Source organism: Puma concolor, chromosome E4, assembly GCF_028749965.1.
Source record: "Puma concolor isolate L17-30 chromosome E4, mPumCon1.1.hap2, whole genome shotgun sequence".
In the NCBI taxonomy this organism is placed as follows: domain Eukaryota; kingdom Metazoa; phylum Chordata; class Mammalia; order Carnivora; family Felidae; genus Puma; species Puma concolor.
Window position 1 is genome coordinate 6937607 of NC_141683.1, and position 17755 is coordinate 6955361.

Consider the following 17755-nt stretch of genomic DNA (forward strand, 5'->3'; position numbering starts at 1 on the left):
ATAAACATTTAAAAAAAAAAAAAAAAGAGTCGCATGCTCTACTGACTGAGCCAGCCAGGCACCCCTTTAATTTTTTTTTTTTTTTTTAATGTTTATTCATTTTTGAGAGAGAGCATGTGAGCAGGGGAGGAACAGGGGGTTGGGGACGAAGGATCTGAAGCAGGCTGTGAGCTGACTGCAGTGAGCCCAGCACTCACGAGCCATGAGGTCATGACCTGAGCTGAAGTCAGACACTCAACTGACTGAACCATCCAGGTGCCCCCCTTTAATTTAATTCTTAAGGCGTTCTGGCCAGTTGTAGAAAATGGAATGTAGAGGAGTAACTGAAAAATTTCTATTTTACAAAGCTGAGATCTGGAGAGAGAAGTAATTAGAAACTTCTATGAGAATGTCATTTTAGTAAAGATACATTGAGAAAATATGTTTGCTTGATTAAAAGAATCATCTTTATCAAAGAAATGTGTGCTTGTACCGAGCACAAAACAGTCTTCCACTTTTATAATAGCCTATTAATATCTAGTATTAGCCTCTTTTGCCTGTGAGACATTTATGAAATTAATCTGAATGGTGCTTCTCTACTGTAGCACTGTGTTCAGAAAAATATATTCATAACATTACCTCCTATGTTTTCTGGAATCTAGTGCAGTGATATTATTGGTAGATTTGTTTTATTTTAAAAGTAACACGTACTGGGGCACCTGGGTCGTTCAGTCAGTTAAGCGGCTGACTCGTGATTTCATCTCAGGTCGTAATCTCACGGTTCATGAGATCAAGCCCCACGTAGGGCTCTGCCCTGGCAGCATGGAGCCTGCTTGGGATTCTCTCTCTGTTCTTCCCCAGCTTTTGCACTCTTTTTCTCTCAAAACAAATAAATAAACATTAAAAAGACTAAAAGCAACATGCTTATTTTAGAGAAATTGGAAAAATAACTAAAAATTATAAAGGAAAAAATATAAATCTCTGCCATCCCACAAGTCAGAGATAAATACTCAGTAGTATTATTTGATTGTATTTTCTTATATACACACACACATTGGGATTATGGTTTGTGTGTAATTTTGTGGCTTGTTTATGAATTTGTCATGAAAAGTTTCAAGCATATTTTGAAACAAATATTTAGAGATGAAAACAGTATGATGAACTCTCACATATGTATCACCTTGTTTAATACCAAAATTTTGCTACTCTTCCTCCATCTATCTCTTCTTTTTCTTTGCTGTAATACTTTAAGAGAAATCTCAAACATCATGTTATTTTTACCCTAATTGAGTTCAGTATTCATCTCTGTGTATACGGATATTCTCCTACTACTCACAATGCTATTCTTATTCCTAATGAGATTCACAATAATCCTCCAGTACCTAAAACTGGTTCAAATGGCGGTTTCCCTTATTAGTCTGCTTTTTGTATTTGAAATTTTTGGGAAATGGTTAATCTCCCAAGTAATAGTTTTACTATTCTGAAAAGTTAAAGACTTAAAATATCTTTTCGAGTAACTTTCTTGGATAGTCTTCCTTTATTTCCGCTTGTCGAATAGCCTGTTTACCTGACTCATCGTCCTGGGAGTGCTGACAGTTTAGATGGAAAGTTCTGGCAGGTGCTGTGCCTCGCCTGCACCTGTGCCGTCCTCCTTGTTTCGGGCGCGTGCCCAAGTCAGAGTGTGTGAGAGGAACTAGTCCAAGCAGGAAGTTATCCAGGAAGCGTTTGACCTATTTCAGGCCTCTGTTCACCCTTCTCTTTGTTTCTTATAAATGTTATCAGGAAAAGTTCTCAGGCCGTTGGGCCTACGACACCTGACTCTCTAAGGAGAGAGATGTCCTCCAGCCCTGGAAACTGCTCGTTCAGGCTTGATTTTCTTTTTTTTAAACCTCTGATTTGGTCTGTAATAGGTCCACTCTGTGGGAAAGTCATTAAATGCCCTGCAGTAGAAGGATGGAAAGATGATATAGGGCTGTACTTGCTCCTTTTTTTTCTATATTTCTGCAGAAGAAGTTTGGGGATAGAAGCTCATAATTTCCTAATCGTCACATGGGTTAAGTACATTAATAATTAACATTTTTCCGATAGGTGCAGCGGTGCCCACGTAAAATTTATGCTGTGACAAAAACAGTTGGAAATCAAGTATTCTTGCCACGTAACTAAACAGCTTACCTAATTTTATTGGCCCGCTTAATTTCAAGCAGTATTTTATCTGTCATTGTAAGACAGATAACTAATTTATATGTTACACACTTAAAAAGTTTTTTTTTTAACGTTTATTTATTATTGAGAGACAGAGAATGAGCAGGGGAGGGGCAGAGAGATGAGGAGACACAGAATCGGAAGCAGGCTCCAGGCTCTGAGCTGTCAGCACGGAGCCTGACGCGAGGCTCGAACTCACGAACCACGAGATCATGCCCTGAGCCGAAGTTGGATGCTTAACCGACTGAGCCACCCAGGCGCCCCATACACACTTTTTAAACATTGCACTTTTATTGCAGTGACGCAGCTGAGGTGGAGGAGGGCTTCAGCCAGCGAACGCACGGTCTGATACTGCTCTCAGCATCTGTAGCTGCGTTTGGTTCTTGAAATGCAGCTGGTCTACGGGCTTCTTTCTGTCCTCACGTTTTTCTCTGCTCATCAGTGAGATGCATAAGCAGGAAGAGGCTAAGGCAGAAACCTGTTTATTGTAAATACGTGTGGATTGTGTTGTAACTCATTGGAATAGCTGTGGTCCCACGGAGATGAGACTTGAACGTGGATCCGCCCACAGTTGTACACCCCGCGGGCATAATCTCAGTGCTGCTCTTCGGTCACAGTGATGGAATGGGTAATCAGGTCCGCAGACGGGAAAAAGATTGAAGAAAGCATAGCAGGCTGGGGCTTAGGAAGCATGTATTTGAATAAAGAAGGAGGCCATTGTGAGCTGCTGGGTAGAGAGCTGTAAAACTGAAAAGTTTGGAGAACTGGAATGAAGCAGTGCTTTAGGGAACTCATCCAGGGAAGAGAAAAGTGTAGACCGTGATACTGTGATAACTGGTTAGAGCCTCTGGAAAGCACTGGTTGGTGTTGGGTGGTCATCAGGTGACCTGAGCTGGGACATGGGGCTGGGACTTGGGGCTGGCTCCGGGAGCAGTCTCTTACCATTCATGGGCAAGGTGGCTGAGGGAGATAATTGACCTTGGGACTGAAGATAAAAGAAAGACCTCAGAAAGGAGGACTAGAGCCATGTTAACAATGAAACAACATAAAACACATGTGCTCCGTGAAGAAAATAAATACGACAAAGAGAACAAAGGCCTCTGTGTCCACAATATTTATCTGGGACTTTTTTTGAAGATGTTTAGAAATATTTCTGATTCTGACACCTTTGGAGCTATGTGAGGGTTCCGACAGACCAAAGTTATTTATCTGCAGTTCTGAAATGGTGCAAAGCCTGGTTTGTGGCAAAACCAAACTTGAACAGACATGAAACTTTTTTTTTTAACATTTATTTTTGAGAGACAGACAGAGACAGAGTGTGAGCAGGGGTGGGGCAGAGAGAAATGGAGACACAGAATCTGAAGCAGGCCCTGGGCTCTGAGCTGTCAGCGCAGAGCCCGATGCAGAGCTTGAACCCACGAACCGTGAGATCATGACCTGAGCCAAAGTCTGACGCTTAACTGACTGAGCCACCCAGGCACCCCGAACAGACACAAAACTGTTGATGAACTTTATTTATCCCACTTAATGGGATTACAGGGTCCAGTCTCAGATTTGCTGGAGGTAACATAGAATGTTGTGTATGTACTATATTTCATTTTCTACAGTTTGAAGAGTTCTGCCTTCTGAAGCAGATCTTTTTTTTTTTTTTTTTACTAAAGTTTATTATTTTTTTGAGAGAGAGAGCATGCACACATGTGTCAGAGAGGGAGAGAAAGAGAATCCCAAGCAGGCTCCAGTGCAGAGCCTGATGTGGGGCTCAAACCCTTGAAACGTGGGATCATGATCTGAGCTGAAGTCAAGAGTCAGCAAATCTGACCCACGGAATTAGGTGTAAGGGATTATGGCCCTGTATTTCATTAAAATAATACTTTTTGGGTCAGTGACAGCAGAATTAAATTTCTTCCCTAGACACCGTGGTTTCTTTGATAGCTCAGGGAATAACCAAATGTAAAACCATTTTCAAACCTGCCTTGTGTTGTCCCTGCTCCCTTCGGAATGCTTCACCTCATCTCAGTCTTTGTTACATTGGGGGCTGTGGTGCTTGCTTCAGGGGGACACAGATGTGGGATGCTGTTAGAGAGGTCAGTGTTTGGCAAATTTTGGAGAATGTGGGCTCGACCCTGCGGTTTTTCCTTGTGGGGTGGTAGGTAAGAGAGATTAAAAAAAAAAAAGTAGTACTTCTCATGAATTCAGTGGAAAAGAGAAGAAAGGGCGAGAAAGAGATAGGAAGGGAAGTTTACACCCTAAAAATTACGGCGCTGTAATGTATCTCGGCGCTGTAATGTATCTATCTGTTCAGTGTTTGGGTGTGAAGAGAGAGGCTGGGGGCAGTGTAGTGCGTGGCAAATAGGCCTGGGGTGAGGTTCCAAGCCTTATTCAGCTTTCCTAGTGTTGTGACCTTGGGCAAGACCTGTAATTTTTCTGAGCCTGTTATCTCTGACGTGTGGGAAATTAGACCTACCTCTTAGATTATGGTTACTAGTTAGGGTCTCATGTTACTCCAGATCTTATTATCAGACTCTGATAGGGTACAATGAAATGCCATGGAGAGTTCTGGGGGCGCCTGGGTGGCTTAGTCGGCCCCTCCGACTTTGGTTCAGGTCATGATCTCCAGGTTCGTGAGTTGGAGCCCCGCATCTGGCTCTGTACTGACAGCTTGGAGCCTGCTTCAGATTCTGTGTCTCCCTCTCTCTCTGCCCCTCCCCTGTTTGTGCTCTGTCTCTGTCTCTCTCAAAAGTAAACATTTAAAAAAAAAAAAAAAAGACAGTTCTGTCTCTGGGCAAGGAAGCAAGAGAGAAAATTAGGTCTCGGGTAGCTGAGGTTAGCTTCACATCAGAAGTGAAAATTATGGGGATATCCGATGTCCTTTTAAGGTTTTTGATAGCTGGATAGTTGCTGTATCCTATCCTACGTATTTCCTACTGAAGATAGGTTGTAGAATTAGGACTGGGGAAAGTTTGGATTTTACAGTGGATTTGTTTAGAATATTTCTTTACGTTCTTGATATACTAGCATATTAGCTTTCGGAAGGCCTCATTAATACATCAAAAATGTAAAGACAAAGTTGGTGAATCAGACAAACCTGCGTCAGTAGGGATATAAAAATAATAATAATGGATGCTGGCTGCCACTGCTCTCTCTAGGCCGGTGTGCAGTTCTGGGTAGTGACGAGCTTCGTGCACAGGTCTGAGGATTTTAAGGCAAGTGTGAGATTCAGAAAACAAGAACAAAACCTATCAACCATTGCTTTATCTCATCTGGCATTTTCCGGCTTTTCTCGCTTCCCAGAGACCCAGCTTCTGTGTTGCCTCTCCCCACAAGCTCCTTTGCCTTGTGATGCTGACCTGGTCTGGGCTTCGCATAATGAGATGGCTCTTAGAAACCACAGAGGGCAAGATTTTGTTTTTGGTTTTTTTGTTTTAAATTCAAACCGAGAGCCTCTGTGGTTAGTAACATTTACAGTTTTACGTGTTTGCATTTGGATCTTAAATCCATCTTGAATTACTTTAATTCAGAGAATAATATTCTTATCCAGGCGTTATGTTTGGTTCTTACCTACTGCTGAGTGTTCAGCTGATGAAGACCGACAGGCTTGCAGGCAACAGAACTAAATCATCAACAGAAAGACTCTGAGTTTCACATTCTTGTGAGCTGGTGTAGATGGCCCTTAAAAATCCCCCAACACGGGTGGGTGCATCTTAATCCATTCTGTTAATGAATAATTACATACAATCAAATGCACTAGTTGTAGGAGCTTTTGCCGTATTTATACACTCATGTAACCTCCACCCCAGTCAAGATATAGAACATTTCCATCACCCCCTGGAGTCTCTTGCTGCCTTTTTGCAGCCAGATCCTCTAAGCTTTTTCAGTTGAGTTAGGTTGCAAACCCAGGTGTCCTGCCTTCTTGACCACCATACTGCCTTGCTTTCCTGCGCGTTTCTTTTCTGTACATTTACTGGAGGTTGGCGTGTCTGGTAAGTTTGCATGCTCATTGATGAGTTAATTGTTTATTACTGATCGATTTATAGGGATGGAGGTAATTTAGTACCATCATCATTTATCCTGAAGCCTGGGTATCTTCTTTCATCCTTTTTCTTGACTTGCCACATCTAAATTTTTTTTTTTTTTCAACGTTTATTTATTTTTGGGACAGAGAGAGACAGAGCATGAACGGGGGAGGGGCAGAGAGAGAGGGAGACACAGAATCGGAAACAGGCTCCAGGCTCTGAGCCATCAGCCCAGAGCGTGACGCGGGGCTCGAACTCACGGACCGCGAGATCGTGACCTGGCTGAAGTCGGACGCTTAACCGACTGCGCCATCCAGGCGCCCCTTGACTTGCCACATCTAATAAGTGGTCAGGTACTTGTAAGACCTTCTGTTGGGCTTTGCCTTGTGATGTTACTGGAAAAAAAGTTATTAACTCATTAAAGCATATTATTCATTATTTGGTGTCTGGTTGAGTTCTATAATTAAAAAAAAATTTTTTTTTGATGTATATTTATTTTTGAGAGAGACAGAGTGTGAGTGGGGGAGGGGCAGAGAAGAGGGAGACACGGAATCCGAAGCAGGCTCCAGGCTCTGAGCTGTCAGCACAGAGCCCGACGCCGAGCTCGAACTCATGAACTGTGAGATCATGACCTGAGCCACCCAGGTGCCCCCCGAGTTATACAATTTTTTTATAGTAAAAATGTTTTCATTAACAAGATAGCTATAGTTATTGATGATTATTTCTTGTTCTTTTTGCCTTAGGCAAATAGGGTGATTCTTTGCTGCTACTTTTTATATGAGAAATCCTAAATGCTGAATTGTGGAGGTTTTGTGATACAAGTGTTTTCTTTTCCAGGACTTTTCCAGATTTCTCAGAACAAAGTGGCAGTTCTCCTTCTAGCTGGCGGGCAGGGGACGAGACTTGGTGTTGCATATCCCAAGGGAATGTATGATGTTGGTTTGCCGTCTCACAAGACGCTTTTTCAGATTCAGGCGGAGCGTATCTTGAAGCTTCAACAGTTAGCTGAAAAATACCATGGCAGCAAATGTATCATTCCATGGTAAGATATGCCTCATTAAGGGAGAGTGTGTGAACATATATCGGTCTATGATATTCAAAATACATGTAGACTTTATTCATAAGCAGACATGTTTCCTGTTACTAATGGTTTTCCCAGGAGCTGTAATTTACTGTCTACAAGTAATCTGTAGTATAACTAGGTAGATGATCACTGTAGCCTTAATGCATAGCATGTATTCGCCTCCGACTTTTACATCCCTACCTGAGTACCTCTGGGGACTCACTGGGTTTTCTCAGTGTAGAAAAAGAAACTTGATACTGATTGGTAGTTTGACTATAAATTTCTTTAAAGAAATTTTTTTAATTTATTTTGTGTGTGTGAGAGAGAGCAAGAGAGAGCGAGCACGAGCAAGGGAGGGGCAGAGAGAGAGGGAGACACAGAATCGGAAGCAGGCTCCAGGCTCTGAGCCGGCAGCACAGAGCCCGATGCGAGGCTCGAACCCACGAACCGTAAGATCATGACCTGACCCGAAGTCAGATGCTTAAATGACTGAGCCACCCAGGTGCCCCGCTATGTATAGATTTCTAATTGAAAATCCGTCTCCCTCTGAAATTTGAAGGTCTTGCTCTGTTGTTTCCATCATTGTTGTTGACAGGCCCATTGCCATTCTGTTTCCGGGTCTCTCCCTGCACACACCCCCCGGCCAGCATCTAAGGTCTCTTCTTATCTATGGCATCTGAAATTTCATGATGATGTGATACGAGTCTATTTTTAGTCGCTGCTCTGGGCACTCCAGGAGTTCTCACAGTCTAGAAATCCCTATCCTTAAGTACCAGGCTATCTCGCTCTCCCCACAGCCCACCCTTCCCACACAACACCAGCTGAAAGCCCCACTGATTTCTCTGCTGGGGGCCACTCTGGATCCCCAGGGCCTGCTGGCAAGCTGTGCTCTAGGGCTCACCCTGGCCAGTGTCGGTGTCCTGAGCACCAAGAGACTATGGGAAATTCTGCTCTGCTTTGTAAAAGTTTTTGATTTGGCTCTTAAATCTCTTTCCCAGAGCAGCTTTGGAAATACATTTTGAGGGGGAAACCAGCTGTGTGTTTGAGATCCCTCAAGTCCCTGATCTTGTTATTTTAGCCCCATGTGACCCAACCAAAGCTCTGTTGGTTTCTCTCTCCTTCCGCCTGGTCCAAGCTGGAGTTCCTACCACTAGCCTGTATCCCACGTCGGCAAATACCCCCAGGAAAAGGCAGCAGCTGCGTATCCTTAGCCCCTCTTGGAAAGATTCTCACTGTCTGGAATTTTAGTTGCCATCCATGTTGCTTCTGTAGCTCTGTGATGCCTTTAAAAATAGGCTGTTGGTAAATTTCCCAGCTTTGCTAGCTCTTCTCAAGATGAGTATTGGCCATAAACTGTTTATTTCATCTTGATTCCTTCGGGGGGTTCTCTGTGTTCTGAGTGGCCGGTATTCTGTTTAAGGCCCTGGTTCCCGCCATCATGTTGGATTTTCTTCCCTCTTCTTCCTCACAGCTCAGGATCTCTGTGCTTTTCTGCTGCAGAGTGATTTAGCCACCTCTTTGTAGTTAAAGTTCAAAATACCCAGGATAATTTGTTAAGTAGACAGATACCTGGTATGGTGGGAAATTATACCATTTTCTTTATTCATTCAACAGATATTGCATACCTCCTTCTAGGTACTGGGGATAGATCAGCAACCAAAACGGACAAAAATCCCTCCTTATATGTATGTGGTTTACATTCTAGTAAGGGCAGGAGCTACTATAGTCACTAATTGTGGTTTTAGATAGGGTTTTTTTCTCCTTTGCCGTACTAGCGGGGGTTGGATTTTTGTGAAAACAGAGAGTATAATTACACTTTTATGATTTTAAATGGAGGGTGAGCAGAGCCCAGATTACATTTCAAAACTTTAGTAAAAAGAACCAAAAGAGATCATTACACTGTGTTACATTTACCCTTTTCTCCCTATTTATTTACAATAGGAGTTTTAAATTTAGAATACACCTTTCACAGAGTTCTAAAATGTTTATTTAAACCAGTTACAGGCTCTCTGTTGCAGGAGGTACGTGTCATATTGTCACATAGACGTATTTTACATGTAAAGGTTGATGAAATTACTGGAAGAAATTCCCCATGGGTAGCCGCTAATGCTCCCTTATCCAGGAAGAGGATGAAGGAGGTCAGAACAAAGAGGCAGTGTGCTCAGTGATTTTTTTTTTTTTTTTTTTTTAGCTTAGAAAATAGACAAGATTGAATTGTGCCCTGATTCACATGACCCTATGGCTTAGAAGGTCTACTTTTCTCTTGCAAGGTATATAATGACCAGTGGCAGAACAATGGAATCTACAAAGGAATTCTTCACAAAGCACAAGTACTTTGGTTTGAAAAAAGAGAATGTAATCTTTTTTCAGCAGGGAATGCTCCCTGCTATGAGTTTTGATGGGAAGATTATTTTGGAAGACAAGAACAAGGTTTCTATGGCTCCAGGTTTGTAAGCATGCTTACTTAAGGGTGACTAGAAATGGTAGTAACATAAGTCCTTCCATTTGGTTTTCTTCCTTTTTTAAAAAAATTTTTTAGGGGCGCCTGGGTGGTGCAGTCGGTTAAGCGTCCGACTTCAGCCAGGTCACGATCTCGCGGTCCGTGAGTTCGAGCCCCGCGTCGGGCTCTGGGCTGATGGCTCAGAGCCTGGAGCCTGTTTCCGATTCTGTGTCTCCCTCTCTCTCTGCCCCTCGCCCGTTCATGCTCTGTCTCTCTCTGTCCCAAAAATAAATAAACGTTGAAAAAAAAAAATTAAAAAAAAAAATTTTTTTTTAAATGTGTATTCATTTTTGAGAGAGAGAGAGTGCACACGCATGTGAGCATGAGTGGGGGAGGGGCAGAGAGAGAGGGAGACACAGAATCCGAAGCAGGCTCCAGGCTCCACGCTGTCAGCACAGAGCCTGATGTGGGGCTCGAACCCATGGACCATGAAATCATGACCTGAGCTGAAGTTGGATGCTTAACCGACTGAGCCACCCAGGCACCCCAGTGATTTGGATTTAAAAAATCAATGTTTAATTCATATTTAAAATTGTATCCCCATTTGGTAATGATTTAAAAAAACTGAAAATACCAGTGGGTGACATGGTACACTTTCACAGTGTGAATGTCTGCCCACGAGAGCAACTTGGGCAGCGTGCGGGGTACTCGGTGTCTTTACCCAGTGTTTTACATCAGCAGGGTTTGTGGCTACATTACTTCTCGTAGTGAAAGATTGGGAACCGTTTGCTGTTTCATAAATAAGAGGTTAAATTGTCGTTTATCGATAGTAATGGTTCTCAAACTGTCCTAAAACAACTGTGGAGACCTAAATGACACAGAGAAGTAGTTTCAGGTTAACTTTCAATGGGAAGCGTGACGCTGCACGCCCAGTATGGCTGGGCCACCGCTCTGAGCGCCTGCAGGTGGTGTGTGCCCGCTGCAGCCTGCTAGAGGATCCTAGGCCCGTCGGCACGCTGCCAGTGTAGACACATGCAGCGACCCTGACTGTGATCCCCACTAGAAAAATAACCGTGTGGACAGATTCATATCTATGTGAATCTTTGCTGGGAGGAAAGGCTGAAAGGGGACAGATAATAGTGTTAACGGTGGTAGTCTCCAGCTATAGGCTTTTGTGTCATCTTAATGCTTTCTTTCCTTCTTAATTATGGAACACTTTATTTTTAGCTTTATTTTTGTGAAGTCCAATTAAAAAAAATTTTTTTTAATGTTTATTTATTTTTGAGAGAAAGAGAAAGAGCAGGGGAGGGGCAGAGAGAGAGGGAGACATAGAATCCAGAGCAGGCTCCAGGCTCTGAGCGGTCAGCACAGAGCCTGACGCAGGGCTCGAACCCACAAACCACGAGATCATGACCTGAGCCGAAGTTGGACGCTTAACTGACTGAACCACCCAGGTGCCCCAAAGTTGTCCATTTTTCAAGCTGAGGCTGCGAGTGTTGATGGAAGAAGTACATTAAAGCAGCACTAAAAATAGATGTGAAAGAAGAGGCTTTTACCTATATTTATTTTAAATCTGACCTTCATATTAACCTGGTTTCCTAATGAGTTATTTGGTATAATATGCTCATGTATTTTTATTTTTGAGATGGGGGAAATTGTCAGTGATGGAGCTGTAAACACAGAGCTAACTTGAATCGTACAAATATTAGCAACGCCTGAAATGTTATGAAATAATCATTACTTGATAAATAATTTTATATTTCCCAATGTATTATGGGCTAAATGGTTAAAAGGGCTGAGTTAAAAAGAGAAGTATGGTCTTTGGGTTGCCTGGCCCTGCATTAATGTTATTCTCTCAGTTCTGCTAAATTACTTTCACAGTCATGTAGTCTAATATTTTGACACCCCCATTCTTCCTTACGGATACTTACTTTTCTTGACACTGTGATGTAAAACTGCTTTTCAGAGCTCTTCACCCCAGTTTGACAGCATTAACCCAGGTAACAGTTTGGGGGTACCTTCTGAATGGGTTTTGGTGTGCTACTAATGGGCTCTTTTATTTCCCAGATGGGAATGGTGGTCTTTATCGGGCGCTTGCAGCCCAGAATATCGTGGAGGACATGGAACAGAGAGGCATTTGGAGCATTCACGTCTACTGTGTTGACAACATCCTAGTGAAAGTGGCAGACCCCCGGTTTATTGGCTTTTGCATCCAGAAAGGAGCAGATTGTGGTGCAAAGGTAACACCTTTCCCAACTGTAGCGAGGCTCTAGGTGGATGTGTTCTGTCAGAATGTATATTCCAGGACTCAAACTAGAATTATTAGGGTGATTGGAATATTTTCTCTCTCTCCAGTAACTAAATTATCCCCCACCTACTTTTTCTCTTAAATTGGCAGCTTTTGATTCTAGAAATAATGTTCTGTGCTTGTGTGTGGATGATTTGTTAAGTACTGGGAAAGTGAATGATCATCACTAGGCCTGGGATGGATTCGTTAATATCAAGCTGTGTTTGGGGCGCCTGGGTGGCTCAGTCGGTTAAGTGTCCAACTTCGGCTCAGGTCACGATCTTGCACTTCGTGGGTTTGAGCCCCGTGTCGGGCTCTGTGCTGCCAGCTCAGAGCCTGGAGCTTGCTTCTGATTCTTTGTCTCCCTCTCTCTCTGCCCCTCCCCTACTTGCACCTTCTCTCTCTCTCTCTCAGAAATAAACATTAAAAAAAGTTAAAAAAATATCAAGTTGTATTTGATCAGATTAACCTACTTTCTTCCAGTGACAAAGTTGCTGGAGTAGGAGGAAGGGAAGTATGGTGGGAATAGCAGATGTAGATTTCAGCAAGGCATTTGACAAGCTACCTCGTGGTAATCTTATGATTAAGATGGAAATGTGCAGAGAAGGGCAATGAAGGAGATTGTTAACTGCTTGACAGCCATCAACATAACACACTAATATTAAGATAGACGGGGTGGGTGGGAAAAAGCGGGGAGGTCTGTGTCGCCATGTGACAAGACTGGTCTTGCCATTTTCTTTTCAACATTGTTTTAGTTGCACAGATGATGATATAGGAGGCATGCCTATGTGGCAGTGAACAAAACGTGTCGTGTTTCTAGGAAAAAATAGAGAACATGAAAACACTGCGAAAGATTTAAAAATATTAATACCAATACTTGTTTTCTGGAAATCTGTAAAAGTATCAGTTCTCACCAAATTAAAGTATAACACAATTTTGGTCAAAGTCCCAGTGAGACTATTTGGGGGACACTTAACAAAATGATCGTAAACTTTAGAAAAAACATGTAAATATGGCCAGGAAAATGCTGAGAGAAGGTGAGAAGGAGGGAGGAGGATTGGAGACAGTCTACCAGGTATTAAAATGGGTTGTACATAAAAAAAAGAGTCCTGAAACCAGAGTAGAATGACGGATCGATGGAACAGAATAGAGCAGTCAGAAATCAATCCACGTACACGTAAGAACGCTGTATGTAAACACATGGCACTTCAGATCGGTGGGGGAAACGAATGAGATAACTGGCTGAAAAGAAAGTAAAATCTCATCCTCAAAGCTCATACCAAAATCAGTTTCAAATGGATTACAAAGTTAAATATAAAAAAAACCCATAAAAATGTTAGAAGAAAAAAATACTGACATGAAGGGAAGACCTTTCTGCCAAAAGCAAAAGCTAAATAATACAGGCTTCTGACACAAACAGATTAGACTAGATATAAATTTGAAATATTTGGATTTAAAAAGCATACCATAAAAAGCATATCTTAGCCTTGGTTTGAGAGATTTTCTATTATAAAGATGTCATTTCTCTTAAAATTAATCTGTAAATCTAATGCAAAGCCATAAAAGCTGAAGTTTTAAATTTACCAGTGCGGGTTTAGAGAAATTAAGCTGGTAGACCCCAGTAAGACTCTTCTAGACTCTGAAAATAGAAAGTTGGTTCTGTTATTTAAGACCTCTCTCTGTTTTAATACTGTATGAGTATCTGCACTGTATTGTAAATGGTTATTAAATTATAATAGAAACAGGGCATTTTAAGTAGCTGAGCCTTAAAAAAAAAAAAAACAAAAAAAACTAGACTGTATTTCTGACTTTGCTCCGCTTGGTGTCACTCTTCCTTCTAAAACAGAAATTTTAATTTTGCTGCTCTGGGCTTCAGGTCAATTTAAATTCTATACGATCCGAGTGGTGAACCTGGAAAGAACCTCAGAGATCATCTCATCAGCCCCTTTGATCTCAGAAACGAGCACTCTGAGGCCCAGTTCTAAGTGAGCTCCAGGCTCAAGGTCATTCATCCCCATTCACAGAAACAGGATTAGAATTCACATTCCCCAACTCCTAGTTGTAGTATACTATCACATTATAAAACCAAACTCTTTGGAGTGATTACGTTTTTGCCGACAGCTTAAAAACCTTGAAATTAGATGTACTACTATTTGTGAGTATACTGGTCACACAGAGATATAGGTGTAACCTGTCCCTCTTCACCACCACCTGGGGGTTCTCCAGGACTCTCAGTCTTCCTGCTTAGTTCTGTGTCTGGAACATAATGCAGAAGTCACTCAGTGAGTGACTACGTAGTCAGATGGACTGCTCCGTTGTCAAATTGCGGTAAGACTGGGTGTATGTTAAAAACTTTTAGAAATGGCAGAAAGCCTTTATGTAATCTGCCCTCCCACCCTTTTTGTTTTAATTGAAAACCAAGATGTCGAGATATATTTTTACGAACATCTGAATTAGGGAGTTATTCATAGTGTGGTAGTGGGATTCTTTTCATTGCTTCTTTAAAAGGCTCCCGTCTTTGTGAATTCAGGAATTCAGTATTTTTCATGGAGTGAGAACCTTGAGAAAAGACTCAGAGCGGTGGTTTGTAGAAGCCCAGCGCTAACAGGGCAGGAACCATTGTTAACTGGAGGTCGTCACTCTGTAGAGCAGTTGCTTGAGCTTTGAGCTTGAACTTGGAGCTTGGAGTGGTACTTCAAACTCAGCTTTTCAGGATTTCCCTTGGAGAAAGTCAAGCAAACTTCTTAATTTTGTGCTGTATAACTTTCTGTGTAATGGAAACTGACTTTCCGTTTACGCAGTTTGCAAATGCATTCTTCTGTAATCTAGACTTTTGTAATATTTGGAGGGTCAAGAGTTGTCATAGAAGTACATCTTTCACTGACAGATTAATGCTTGGGAACCGTAAAGTGTGAATGTGCTCAGGTTTGTTCTCTATGGCTGGTCGGAGTAGGGGCACACAGAGGTGACTGGAAAATCTAGTGTGTGTGTGTGTGTGTGTGTGTGTGTGTGTGTGTGTGTGTGTGTGTGTGTAGGTTTAAATGGGAGCGAGAGGACTCTATTCCAAATTCCGTGTCTAGTGAGACCCCCAGCTGTGGAGGTGGTGAGGGTGAGGGGTTGATAGATTAGAATTGCACATAGGCCTGTGATTGATGGAAATCATTTTGTTGTATGTTTCCCCCCAGTGTAATCCACTTCCTTGGTAGAAAATTGAACAGTGTGCTCCTTTCAGGGTGGCAAACAGTGAAACCACACAGCGGACTTCCGTGCCCGGTAGCCCTGCCTCACCGAGCTAGACTCTGCGCCTGTCGCTGTAATTGCTGTGTAAACGAAGTCCTCAATGGTGGCTTTAGTTGTCTGGAGGAGACTGCCGCTGGCCGGGTTTATTTTAAGAAATCAATTGCGGAGGAAAAGTTTTAACTTTATTGATGTGGATTTCATGTATGCTTAGGATAGACTTTTTAGTTTGGGGACAGATTTTTCAAACTACTCCAAAGCATGCTGGATTGCTAGTTGAACAGGGCAGACAGCAGTATCTTTAAAACCTTCCCGTTGTTTGAATCTTCTGTCGGGTATTCATCTCATCTGAATCTTGATTTTATTTTAGCGCATCTTACACAGTGCTTAACGTAATTTTCTTCTGAACATTTCATTTAGGTCAGTGATGTGTTGGATTAGGGTGGTGGAGCATCAGAATCACTTGTGAGGGTTTTTTTTTCCTTCTTAAATTACATATTCTACATTTCCCTGTGATTTAGGTATACACCTTTCTCTCAGCTCCCCCCAGCCGAGAGCCATTGATAGATGATCAAGTCACTGGTTTTCAAACTTTCTTTAAAGCATAGAATCAACTTCAGACAAAGTCTAACATGCAAAACAGATAAGTATTGGGCAGGCTTTTCTGATTGAAGTTGGAGCCAGATCCCAGTGACCTGCCTGCCTTGACGCCCCCTACCTCCTCGCCAACTCCTGGAAAAACAAGGAACATGCTGTATTCATGAATGAAAACAAAAGAAGCACCGTTTTCAAATGAAATAATGATTCAGGCAATACAAAATGAGAGACCAAATGCCTTACGTTTGTATTAATGAATCCCAGAGAAATTTCATTTCATTTATTCTCAACCGTTGAGTGTCATTAAGGGTAAATTAATTAAAATAAGGTATTTGCGGGGAAGTAGACTCCTCATTTAATTATTCCCAGTCAAATGTGATTTCCTCTGGGCTCTGTGTGTGTGACGGCATTTCTGTTCCATGGTTTAGTTAGGTGATAAACAGGAAGGAGATAATTTACTTCATTTCCAGTTGGACAGTAGTCTGTCAAAGAATATAAAGATGGGTAGGTGGTGGTCTGCAGTTAGAGATTCCTTTTGACTTAATGCCTTAAAGACAATGTAAGCAAAACTGTAGATGTGGCTTTTGAAAATGGCAAATCTCGCATTTGATTATATTTCTTTTCCTGCTGCTGTCTTCCTTTGGCAGGTGGTAGAGAAAACGAACCCTACGGAGCCCGTGGGAGTGGTTTGCCGAGTGGACGGAGTCTACCAGGTGGTGGAATATAGTGAGATCTCCCTGGCAACAGCTCAGAAACGAAGCTCGGACGGGCGACTGCTGTTCAACGCGGGGAACATTGCCAACCACTTCTTCACTGTCCCGTTTCTGAGAGATGTTGTCAAGTATGAGCAAGATAGATTCTTCTGTCATTACTCAGGAACTAAGTCACTTGAGAAGGAGGAAGACACCCCAAGTCCTTATTCTGTGGAATTCATCTTCTCCCCTGAAGATCACCCTCATCAAGTGGAAATTTATCTCACATTGTTGTTGTTTTCACATGATAGGGTGCACATCTCTAGGAGCCTGTCTGCCCTGCGTCTTGGGCCTCAGAATTCCTGCTGGTGGATGCAGGTCATCTAGTGTTGAAAAGCTGCCCACCCAGTTTTAGCTGGCTCCCACACTAGCATTCAGGAACCAGTAGGGGAAAGAACCGGAGACCTGGGTGGAAATCAGCGTGGTGGGATAAAAGCATAACATCAGAAGCTTCTTTAATCCATCGGTCTGTTAAGGGAAGGACCTTCTCACTGTCTGCTTCATGTGGTAGCTTTTAGACATTCATGATGATGGTTTACTTCTCAAAAAGTTCCTGAGCTTTACTGTAGGGTATTGACTCCAGTTCTGTAATATCTCCCGTTCCACTCTGCGCTTTGTAGCTGTGTTAGTTGATTTGTCCATAACAACTGTCAATCCTCATCTTCCCATTCCACACCTCAGGGGCTCTCGGTTGGGAAAGTTGGGGCAAAGAACAGAACCTTTTTTGGAAGACACGGAAACTGGGAGAGACATTGGTGTGAGCTGTGGTGTGTGCTCTTTAACGTGGAGATCGTTACTGGATTCTTTTAAAACTAAGGAGGTGGATAGGGAAATCTGTTCACTTCATATTTAAACATGAACCGAAACTTCCCAGATGCGCTTCACTTTGACAGTCTTAGCAAGGTTGTGGGTGCATTTGTGCCTGAGTGTGATTATCGGATTTTCTGGCATTTTAACTTCGGAAAGTGATTATGTCTTTTTTTTTTTTTTCTCCTACTCAGTATTTATGAACCTCAGTTGCAGCACCATGTGGCTCAAAAGAAGATTCCCTACGTGGATTCCCAGGGGCAGTTAATTAAGCCAGACAAACCAAATGGAATAAAGATGGAAAAATTTGTCTTTGACATCTTCCAGTTTGCAAAGTATGTTTTCAGCAGCACCAGTAAGATTAGCTACAGGTCTTGA

At 42.3% G+C, this 17755-nt stretch overlaps 1 protein-coding gene across 4 annotated transcripts in view; it reads left to right on the forward strand.

Moving 5' to 3' along the window:
- The window catches only part of UAP1 (UDP-N-acetylglucosamine pyrophosphorylase 1), a 41844-nt gene that overhangs the window by 12308 nt on the left and 11781 nt on the right, over window positions 1-17755 (forward strand). For all 4 annotated transcript variants that reach the window (XM_086693666.1, XM_025927767.2, XM_086693667.1 and 1 more), the window contains exons 3-7: window positions 7032-7236; window positions 9528-9703; window positions 11765-11937; window positions 16466-16659; window positions 17572-17712. In XM_086693666.1, the coding sequence (XP_086549792.1) occupies window positions 7032-7236; window positions 9528-9703; window positions 11765-11937; window positions 16466-16659; window positions 17572-17712 (889 nt within the window). The remainder of the gene's footprint in view (window positions 1-7031; window positions 7237-9527; window positions 9704-11764; window positions 11938-16465; window positions 16660-17571; window positions 17713-17755) is intronic.